The sequence below is a fragment of the Schistocerca nitens genome, chromosome 2, assembly GCF_023898315.1.
Source record: "Schistocerca nitens isolate TAMUIC-IGC-003100 chromosome 2, iqSchNite1.1, whole genome shotgun sequence".
Lineage (NCBI taxonomy): Eukaryota > Metazoa > Arthropoda > Insecta > Orthoptera > Acrididae > Schistocerca > Schistocerca nitens.
Genome location: NC_064615.1, coordinates 659109136 through 659121345, shown reverse-complemented (window position 1 = coordinate 659121345; position 12210 = coordinate 659109136). Strand labels below are relative to the sequence as shown.

Below are 12210 nucleotides of genomic sequence, written 5' to 3'. Positions count from 1 at the left end.
CCCCTGTCCGTCGCCGCTGGTACTTAGGACTGCCTTGAATCCGCAATGAGGACGAGCAATCCAGGCTTGGACAGTGTGTCCGCTGTCTCCAATACTTCCGTAAAATTTAGTTTAGCGTACCTTATTTTTACGTTGGAGAAATTGAAGTTTGTGATTTTCGAAGTCTCCGCAAAAAGTATGGGAAATGAGATGAATGGATTTCGTACAAATGTGGTTTTTCGATAGTCTGAAAATCATATTGGTTGGATTCACAGTCACCGAGTGTATAAAGAGATCATGTTGACCCACACCATATGTTTGACTTGTACAACTGCTCAATGAAGATCTGCTTCATGGTTACTCAATACGCAACGCAAACATCAGGACTTAGGGCCTGTATCAAGCGGAAATTTCAAATCTGATCAACATTATTATCGCATAACAGTTTCTCAACATCTTACATATTCATCACAATGTATCTGTGTTTTTCAAATATTACATCGTGGTTAATTTATGACACGGGAATAAGGATAATTAACGACACAAAATTTCCTCTGCCGATATGCGAAGAAGGATATGAAATTAAAGTCTGCGCAAGGACACCGCCATTGGACCATAAAAACACTGCAGGAAAGATCGTCTCGAACGAGGAGTCGTGGTATATATTGGGTGGTTTCAATTAAACTTTCCCTGTTTGACACGTTACAACACGGTAACTAATTACCATACGAGTACCAAACTTTGTACCATTAATGTCCTGAGTGTGGGGTGCGTGATTTTCATACGTCACAGTGCCACCGTCGAGTTACAGCTATCGCCAACAGGTGCCGCGATCAGTCATCGTGGTTCATAGTCTCACACACCTACGTGTTACAGTGCACCTGTCGACGTATCAACATGAACTTGAACAAAAGGAGGTTGGCGTTATTGGTCAAAATCTATTACCAAAATAACAGTAATGCTGCAGCTGCACTTCGAGAATTTCTCCGGCTGAAAGGATTACGAAAGGGTGCTCTTTCACCACCTGCTGTACAGGGCATGATTAAGAAGGTCGAACCAACTGGAGAACTAGGCGTCCCTTCGGGAAGAGGGTTACGACCAGTAGCGTCCCAGGTCGTTGATGAAATCGCTGTTGCTATGGCAGACAACGCTGTGCGCAATTCGCGATAGTCAGGCAGTGCGCGTGCTATGTCACGACAGTTGAAAATCCCGTGTTCCACTGTACGGAAGGCGCTTCGAACCATTCCCTGTGACTTATTGTTTGGGGACTACCTGAAGGACTGTGTCTGCGGTACTATGTCGCGGGGATTTCTGTGTTACGTCATGACTGCAGATTGTATCCATTAACAAGCATAAGGTTAATGACGTAACTTTGTTTTCTTGATGTGGTAATTAATAATCCTGAGGCTACCCCTCTTACTTCTGTTTGGGTGTATTAGGAAACTATCAGTTGTAAGTAGCTTCCAGTTAAGACCCTTCAGTGCTTTCACTGCAACTTTTTCTTTTCTGTTGCACGTAATTCTTTTGATTCTCTCAAGCTACCTTATCGTTTTTAAAATCTCTTGAAGAAATTACTGTAAATGCCCGTTTGAACGCCTTGCAGTCCAGAATCAGTATGCCAATCAGGCAAAACTGCCATGAGCATTTAGGCAATAGCCCCAACGACGCACCAGTTTGAAGATACCCGTTTAGTAAAGTACCGTATTCTGCTCCTTAAAGAAATCCGTAAGTGCCTGCTATACATGCTATTCTGACAACAATTGTCGACTCTTAAGCCGACGGTGTGATAATAGCATGGGGAGAGATTATGTCTATATTGCGGGTTCTCATGTATCTCGCACGTGAGTTGATGTGACTTCTACGCTGCGACGTTTACGATAGGAGGACGTGCGTTACCACTTTCGCAGACCACAACGGTGATTTTCGGCGATGTGCTACCCCATACACATTCTCCATTTTCTGATGGATGTCTACCGGTGTTTGTCCTTCAGCGGCAAAAAGAAAAAAAACAATGAATATCAGTACTTTGGTCCTGTTTGGCCGCATTTTGGTAATAACGTCGTCATAGTTCATCGTTTCTACGTTTATACAGTTACCGCACGCACTTGACAAAACCTCGAATTCTCTTGTCTTACATACCCGCATCACATTCCCGCTACCTTGCATATACGCTGCAGCAACGCCCTCAAACGGAAAGTTTTTAATCACCATTTACACACAGTTTTGTTTCTCCTAAGAGACGTCAGACGCATTGTCTTTGGTGCTCCGGCAGGTATGCTCAAGTTCATTTTTGCGTTGGGTAGCTGAAGTGAACCTAAACAATTACTGCTCTTCACATCTTCCATGCGACGCCCAGCGCCAGCAGAGAGCTTCGGTTTGTTTCCCATTAAAAAATTACGTGTAATCGCAATTTTACGTGCCCGTTCGAAAGAGTGCTCACAGATTAATGTAGTACGGTATTCGTTTTATCGATGTATATTTAGAAGGACTGTAAAACCTGAAGAATGAACAGCGGTCCAGCAGGGGCTCAATAACGCTGCTTGCTTCGCGGTAGCTGTCATCGCGATTCAAATAGTTCAAATGGCTCTAAGCACTACGGGACTTAACATCTGAGGTCATCAGGCCCCTAGACTTAGGAAGTACTTAAACCTAACTAACCTAAGGACATCACACACATCTATGTCCAAGGCAGGATTCGAACCTGCAACCGTAGCAGCTGCGCGGTTCCGGACTGAATCGCCTGGAAACACTCGGCCACAGCGGCCGTCTGTCATCGCTGTAGTTTAGTGACATTGCTGGAGCGTTGGTTGTTTCTCGTTTTTTACGGTCCCTGTTAACACATGTTGATTAAACGACTGTTGGACTGGACTAATCTGGGACCGCTCTATCGAATGGGCACGTAAAATTACGATTTGAAAATAATTGTGCCTGTAGCGGGAAAGAAACCGACACATTTCGTCGACAGTGGGCATCGCGTGAAAGACGTGATGAGCAGTATTTGTTTCGGCTGACTTCATCTGAACATTCCAGAAACGGAGTTGCAAATATCTGCTGAAACATCAGAGAAAGTGAGCCTGATGACTCTTCGGAAAGACACCCCGTATATGAATAAGAAGCTTAAGTTGACTGAAAAGTTTAGATCGTTATGTGTACAAATCTTGCGGCCAGTGGAGGATTTCTGCTCTAACTTTTAGTTACTCCATGAAAATTAATCTTGCCAGAAAATCGCTTCACGGGTGGATTAACCTTTCTCATCCACTAGCTTCGCATCTTTGAGAGTGCCTACTGTTTTGCTTTCGGTTCTGATATTTAATGCTTTTCACCGTTTAAGTAAAACAAAGCAGTTTCATGCTTACTGCTCAACACATTTATTTTCTTGTGGTAAGTATCTCAGGAAAACACATATAAAAATAAAAGTAATGATATCTCCCGTCTAATGTGCATGAAACGAAACACGAATCGCGGCATTACCATCTGGATTCGTGCCGGAAATGGGGCCGTGTCAGTGACATTACCACCAAATCACAGAAGCGATGATCCTCCCTGCGGCATAACTGTCGCTCACTAATTGGTGCGAGCAAACTGGCAAGGAATTCAGCAATCCTCTGGGAGGCGCCTCATTAAAATTAATCACGGAACGAGGCGCGGCGACCCGACAACCGTGATGGAGGGAAGGGAACAGAACAGGGCCACCCGCCGAGGCGGAAGGCGGAATCCAATTTTTGGGGCTCAAAGTTGCACTCAGTCCCCCGTCCACTTAGGAAGCCGCCAGCTCCGCCGACCCCGTGAACAGACTGCTCTTTTAATCTCCTAACCACAATAAGCTTTTATTATCTGCCGAAAGTTTTCAAAAAAATCCCGCGGAGGATTTGAAAGAAAGAACGTTATTCTTTAATTGATTTTCCGGAGAGATAGGGCTTACCAGGCCTGCGGCTGTATTTCGGCTTCTTTCTATAGCCCAATTTATATTCTTCTTGTGCCATGTTCCTTTACCAGCATCAATGTCCGTCCCATTAATCTCGCGATCAAGCTACACAGTAAGGAATATGACAGTAGGAAGTAAAAAGCTTAAACATATAGCACTTCCGTGCTCTAAAACGTATTGAACAATCTTAGTACAACGATTACCAACAATTCTATTGCTGTGTGTGCACGAGACTTGCTGTTATCATTGTGCTTACTTACTTTTTTAGCTTCCTGTTCAATGAGATGGGTTACTCCATAGCATAATCGAACTAGTGACTAGTATGGAAATTTTTGCGCCAAGTCATGCTGGAAACTAATGCTTCCCAATTTGTTGCGTAAAAAACCTCTTGGAGCTTTTCAAATAAAACAAACGTTCTTCTTGGCGTTGAAGCTCTTTTCTTCCGTGTTTCCTTTAACAATAAGTATGTTTTTGGATAGAGTCCTCCTTTAGCAAAACACAATTTTGTTTTTTAACCCAAACATGTTTCACTGCAGTTGCATCATCTTCAGTGCGCTTTTATTTTCCATCTGGTAACTAATTTCTACTGATTCCTATCAGTTCATTCTGGGAGACCGAACACGGCGCGGATGATTGATGCTGTGCGACACGCAACGGGAGGATGCACAAATACGTTATCAGCAGCGCTGCTCATTTTTAAATTACTTCTTGACACACTTTCCTCTGAATCACTTGCATATTTTATCACTTTACTGTAATAGCACATGTAGCAACACTTCAACTTCCATACTCACAATGCCTCTCACATGCAGAGCTACCCACAACATAACATTTCCGCGTCCCGTGCTCGACTGCAGACGCGGCTGCCTGCAAAGATACTCCACAACTAAGCCAGCGATATGACAATACACTTACAATACTGGACGTCGTAAATAGCTCGATATTTCACCCACTTACACGAATGACCTCACAGATGGTGTGCAGTTCGCATGTGCGAATGAATTAGAAAATTTTTCTATCACTTCTTCAACACTTACCTGCAACTCTACTTGGATTTATTGCTATGATAGAGCATATAGAAGTACCCTGCGAGGTGGGGCTCTCAAATCTGAAGTACAATGGCTGTTCGGAAAGTAAGGTCTGATCGGTCACGAAATGGAAACCACAGTGAAAATCGAATGACGCTTTACGAAAATGAGCTGGATAGTATTTCTAGTGTGCCCGTCGATCGCGTCACGTCAGGCTTCACAGTTCTGAACGCAAAGTGAGCACTTAGAGATGCCTAGAAAATAGTGTCTTCTACCAAGAATAAGAGCCAGCGAGAGATTTCACCTGAAATTATGCAGCCCACACAACGTACCTGACATGCATTTCCTTCCTCATGGCCGTAAAATTCTTGGCCGCGCACTGCAGGGGCAATCAGGACGTTCCTGCACAGTTGTCTGTTAAAAATGTGTGATCATCCACCACACAACCTCTGCATTTCATCTCTGCTCCGGTTCTAGGCGCTTCAGTCTGGAACCGTGCGACAATTACGGTCGCAGGTTCGAATCCTTCCTCGGGAATGGATGTGTGTGATGTCCTTAGGTTAGTTAGGTTCAAGTAGTTTAAATTGTAGGGGACTGATGACCTCAGACATTAAGTCCCATAGTGCTCAGAGCCATTTGAACCATCTCTGCTCACATGAATCGACTGGCTAGAAGACAACATTTTGTCACAGACAAAAGGCGTAGCGAATGGGCAGAAAGCACAGGCAGCTGCATTCTACGACGAGGGTATTTGCTAGCTGGTGCAATGCTACGACAAATATCTCAGTCCAAGCGGCGACTTTGTAGAGATGTAGCTCGAGGGTGTAGCCAATTTTTGCAAATACTACATTTTTGATTCTTGCTGTGGTCTCCATTTCGCGGACAATCGGACCGTGTTTTCCGTTTCCAGTACATTTAAGTCGCACAGAGACATCCGATAAGTTGTTCGGCAGACTATTGCAGCCTCATTGGAGCCAAGGTTCTCTTGTACCCCAAGAGATAAATAGTGGAAGGCTTCGTTCAGTCTTCACGCCTGAGATGGAGGAAATACCACAACATTTTGTGAACCAAAATCCTGGAACCAATGGATCACGGTTAGCAGCATCGGAAGGTGTGAGTGTAGCTCTAGTCTGGATGGTAGACCCACTTAATACTCTGTCAGTGGTTCTTGTGAAACCGATGATTTTGTTTACCGACATGAAACGATAAGAATTTTACATCATCAGTTCCTGTGGGCTGAAGAAAACCTCCATGAAACTCAGTCAACGAATGGAGCAGACGTTCTTGCCTATTAACGGGAGCTCGTGTGGTACCACTGACATTAAAGGTTGCTCTTTATCTGAAATTTCTTCTTACATATTGCCTGTCTTGCAGGACGGTGAGCCAAAGTCAGCAGAGATAACGCTGTAACAACTGCATTACGATTCCTCCACGTCTTCATTTACAAGACTGCCTGTCATGAAGCAGCCTCAGTCGTTTGTGAAGAACTCTAAACGTCCTCATTTTCACATAACGTAAACGTTTCCTGAAGAAAGATACGTCTAGGTAGACAAACGAATATGCATATGAATGCTACAATCATTTTAAACGACATAACAAACATATTTGAATGAGAAATATGCGTGAACATCGGTCGCTAACATTTTGTGAAGACTGGATTGGGGAGGGAGGCCCTTCTGCTTGGTTCCCTCATTTCCAGATCTTGGCTACGTAGACATTTAATTATGGTGCCGCTTGAACAAATTGGTCTGCGCAACTCCACGAAGCAATGTGGAGACCATACAGGATCGCTCATTCACATCATGCAAGCACATAATGGATTGATTTCTAAGAGTCATACACGCCCGTATTTTCCTGACACGGCATCCAATGACTTCTTCTGTTTCCTCGGATAAAGAAACTATTGCGTGACAGGCATTTCCAGGACGACCATGAGGTGATTTTTCAGGTGAAATGTTTCCCGGACAGCCAAAATGCGACCTATCTCTGAGGTTTCTGTTAAGTCACCCTCTTGTAGCAATGAAATGTCGATGTGAAGAGGACACCAAGTTTTAATGGGCAGCTCGATTTTCTCTGGGTGATACATAATCCTTTGAGACTACTGTTTGTATTCTCATGTCATCACAACGTTATATTTCACGACAATATTGAAGTTAGTTTACTAGACTAGGGTTTACCGTGATTGTCGTCGTTTCGTCTGTAAAACACACACACCCACCCACCCACACACACCCACACACACCCACAAACCCACACACAACACACACACCCACACACACACACACACACACACACACACACACACACACGAAACAGTTGTCGCAGCTAAATGATTAACTGTCGGCCGGTAATGTTTGCAGGGAACAGAGGTCTGGAAGCTCCGTATGCGGTGGTGGTGTACATCCATGGCGAGTCCTTCGAATGGAACTCTGGAAATCCTTACGACGGCAGCGTTCTGGCCAGCTACGGCCACGTCATCGTCGTCACCTTCAACTACCGGCTCGGCATTCTCGGTAAGCGCACTATTTACTGCAAAAATGTGATTACGATTTTACAGCACGAAATGTGTGAGAAATAGCTGTGTTTTCAGTATGGAAACAATAAGATCAATCTGTTTCTCAGATCTGTCAGGAGTTGTGAGGTTTAGAATTGAGCTTCCACCATTTACTTCCCGCTTTTCAATTAGTTTTTTTAACATTTTTCAACAAAAGAGCGTGTATAACATTTTATATGACAGTCTTCTCATAAAAATTATTTAAATATTTTAAGTGTTACAAATATGTGCAGATGTAACGCCAGTCAGTGAACAGGTGACTTCCTTGTGGGATGAATCTATGATTCCATGTCAGCTTTTTGACGGATTGCAACTGTTAGCCAAAACGGGACTGGAAACCAGAACGTTGCCATTCGCGCGTAATGCTCTCACTGACAAAACTTTCCAGGCGTGACACACCCTCCCCTCGCGGATTCTTTCATGACAGTACCTCTCTCCTACATTCTAATCTTAACTGATGCTTCCTTGCATACCTCGAAATACTCATACTTTTTGAAGAAGAGGATGGAAAGAAGACGGTTTAAAGTACTTCCGGGTACAAGGTCACTAGCGGTGGAGAAAGAGATCGGATTAACGAAATGTGTGGAAGGAGATCTGCCGCACTTGTTCTTAGAATAATACATGCAGTGTTTCACTCTGCGCCGAAATGTGAGCTGTTGTCAAACCTCATGATCCATTAAATCAGTTTACCGCGCCATGTCATTAAACTTCATAATGAAGTGAGTTCCCTACCTAAGGGCGTATGCAACGAAGTTATGCTCAACAACTGAGATAACGTAAATAAATGGAAATCTCGTGTTTCTGTACGCGGGAGGTTCGCTCTCGAGACAACTGTTAATTATACCTTACGAAATATTCCAGTGGCTGCTGCCGCAGGCAAGAATGAGATTGTTTTATTTTGAATTCTCTCATATTTGTTACAATGAAAGGAAAAGTTCCTATGCCACAATATAAACCGTGTTTAAAATATTCTAACTATGTGTGTTGTTTTTGTCCACACGAAGTACAAGTGATAACTTTTGTACTGTTGAAACAGAGAGAATACAATAAATTTAACCTATTTAGAATCCTCTCTGTTCTACGGCACACCGAAGTCGATTTTTTGATTGAAATTACCATTTTGTGAAAATGTATAAGGAGCGATAGAAAAGTTGCGGTGTGAGTGCGTTCCTGAATTATATACACGAAGTAGCGCGAAACCGATGCGAGAATATAAGCACCTAAACATTGGCAAGCGATCAGTGTCTTTCCGACGAGCATGAAGTGTATGCGAAAACGTGTGCTATTGCGAAGTGATTACCAAATGTATCGAAACAGAACCATCATGCCATTGGTTCTTGCTTGGCTTACGGAGAATCAAGAATGTCTACGATGGAGTGGTGACACCCATCGTCCCCTCGTCCCAAGAAATTCATCTGCTGGAATGGTGTTGCTCACCTTGTTCTTTAATTACCTATGTGCATTGGTTACTGATTTCAGTGACCCTCGTCTCTCTATTACTGTGGAACGGTACTGAGCAACGCTGGTGAAACTATGGCGTGCAATTAACGCGAAACGTCAAGCCAAACTGAGACAAGGGATGCTGCCCTTCGCGATAATGTACGTTTCCACATCGCAAATATTATAACGCAGAAGTTACGCCAACTCAAGTGGCAGACACTCGAGGAACAGCACTACAATCCTGATGTCTCCTCATGCAATTATCACGCAGTCGCCTCTAACAAGGCCATGAAGGTTCGACGATTCCAGTCGGACGAGAATCTGAAGCAGGTAGTTACGATCCTCTTCAGGCAGCAAAACACAGAGTACTATCAAACTGGCACCTCCAGTCTGATGCGTCGGAGGGAAATAGCCTCAATCCTCAAGGTGATTTTACATGACTGGCTACGAATTCTTAACTGTAGGGTCTTCGAAAAAATTAAATTCTGATCACACTTTATGCGAGGTGACACGATTGTTACGACAGTGACACACATTCGGGAGGACAACAGTTGCAACATCAGACTTCCACCGAGATTTAGGGTATCTTTGTATTGCCTTAATCGGTTAAGGTAAATTCGTTTTTCGTAAGAAATTCAAGAACGAAGAAAGCAAACTTATCACTTGTTGTGATGGACGTCGGCTCCTTTACTTGCCTTAATAAAGACAAAGACCCTCACAGCACCTGATTACAAAAACTATCGTAAACTTCTTGAGCGAGTCGCATCGTACGTTCACGTATGGTACCAAAAACCGAGAAGAAATTGGATAATCACGAGAAGTCTGGCGAAAGGAAAACTGTAAATTTTTTGTAGTCACCAGTCTTCTGACTGGTTTGATGCGGCCGGCCACGAATTCCCCTCCTGCCAACTTCTTTTTCTCGGGGTAGCACTTCCAACTTACGTCCTCAATTATTAGCGAGAGGTGTTACAATCTCTGTCTTCCTCCACAATTACTATCATCAACTGCTCTCTCTGTTACCAGGAAAGTTCGTCCTTGGTGTCTCAACTGATGTCCTATCTTCCCTTCTCGTCAGTGTTTCCATATATTCCTTTCCTTGTCGATTCTGCAGAGAATATTCTTTTCCTTACCTCGTCAGCCCACCTAATTTTCAACATTATTCTGTAGAAACACATCTCAAATGCTTCGAGCCTCTTCTTTTCCGATTTTTCCACATGCCATGTTTCACTGCCGTACAGTTCTGTGCTCCAAACGTACATTCTCATAAATTTCTTGCCCAAACTGTGGTCTGTGTTTGATGCTAGTAGGCATGCCCTTTTTGCAAGTGCTAACCGGCTTTTTATGTCCTCCTTGCTCCATCCGTAGTATGTTATTTTGCTGCCTAGTTTGCAGTATTATTTAACTTCAGCTACTTCGTGGTCACCAGTCCTGATGTTAAGTTTCTCACTGTCCTCATTTCTACTACTTCTCAATACTTTCGTCTTTCTTCGATTTACTCTCAATACATATTTTGTAGTCATTGGACTGTTCATTCCCTTCAACAGATCTGGTAATTCTTCAGTTTCACAGATGATAGCAATGTCACAGCACATAATGTCATTGATGTCTTTCACCCTGAATTTTAATTATCTTTCTTTTATATTCGTCATTGGGTCTTCGATTTATAGATTCAACAATAGGGGTGAAACGCTACATCCCTGTCTTACATCCTTTTTAATCCCTGCAATTCGTACTTCTTCTTCCATTCTTATTCTTCCGTCTTGCTTGTTGTACATGTTGTATATCGAGAATGAGATTTTCACTCTGCAGCGGAGTGTGCGCTGATATGAAACTTCCTGGCAGATTAAAATTCTCCTGCGAAGAGCTTCTGTAAAATTTGGAAGGTAGGAGAAGAGGTACTGGTGGAAGTAAAGCTGTGAGGACGGGGTGTGAATCGTGCTTCGGTAGCTCACTTGGTAGAGCACTTTCCCGTGAAAGGCAAAGGTCCCGAGTTCGAGTCTCAGTCCGGCACACAGTTTTTATCTGCCAGGAAGTTTCATGTTGTATATCATCCGTCTATCCCTATATTGTGCTATTTGCATAACACTTTTCAACATATTACTCCATATAATCCTTTAGAACTCTTTTTACAGGTCGACAAATCCTATGAATGTGTCACGATTTTTCTTTAGTCTTTCTTCCACTATCAATCGCAAAGTCAGATTTGCCTCCCTTGTGCCTTTACCTTTCCTAAAGAAGAAGTGATCGTTATCTAATACATTCTCAATTCTCGTTTCCATTCTTCTGTATGCAACTCTTGTCAGCAACTTGGATCTATGAGCTAATAAGCTGATTGTGCGATGAGTCTCACAACTTGTCGGCTCTTGCAATCTTCGGAATTGTGTGGACGATGATTTTCTCGGGAATTCATATGATATATCACCAGACTCACACATTCTACAACCAGAGTGCATAGCCGTTTTCTTCCCACTTCCCCTTAATGATTTTAGAAATTCTGTTGAAATTTAATCCATCCTTTCTGCCTCATTTCATTTTGAGTCTTCCACAGATCTTCTAAATTCTGATTCTATTAATGGATCTCCAATCTCTTCTAAATCGACTCCTTTTCTTCTTCTATCACATCATCAAATAAGTTCTCCTAGTCAAAGATGCCTGCAACTTATTCTTACCAACTCTCCTCCTTCCTCTACATTTCACAGTTGTATTCCCATTGCAGTATTATTGTGACCGCACTTGCCTTTAGTTTCCACGAAGGCTGTTTTGACTTTCCTTTTTGCTGAGCATGGCCTTCCGACAGTTATTTCACTTTCTATTTCTTTGCATTTTTCATGCGGTCATTTCGCCTTAGCTTCCCTGCACTTCTCTCTATTCCATCCTAAGTCGCTTATGTTTCTGTATTCCCGAGTTTCCTTGAAATTTTTACACTTCCTTCTTTCATCGATCAGCTGAAGTATTATTTCTGTGACCCACGGTTTCTTCACATTTATCTTGTTTGTACCGACGGTTTTCTTTCCAACTTCTGTGACTGCCCTTTTTGGAGATGTCCATTCCTCTTCAACTGTAAGGCCTACAGAGCTATTTGTTATTGCAATATCTACAGCCTTAGAAACTTCAAGGGTACCATTTCATTCCTTAGCACTTCCGCGTCCCAGTTCATTGCGCACTGATTCTTCCTGACTAGCCTGCTGAGCTTAAACCCCCTCTTCATCACTACTAAATTGTGATATGATCTGCTCCTGGGTATGCCTTACAATCCAGTACTTAGTTTCGGAAATACTGTCTGA

The 12210-nt window shown here is 43.0% G+C and overlaps 1 protein-coding gene across 1 annotated transcript in view; it reads left to right on the top strand.

The window, feature by feature from the left end:
• Window positions 1–12210, top strand: part of LOC126235227 (neuroligin-4, X-linked-like) — a 332083-nt gene that overhangs the window by 145348 nt on the left and 174525 nt on the right. Inside the window, exon 4 of the mRNA XM_049943958.1 lies at window positions 7293–7445. Coding sequence (XP_049799915.1) covers window positions 7293–7445 — 153 coding nt within the window. The remainder of the gene's footprint in view (window positions 1–7292; window positions 7446–12210) is intronic.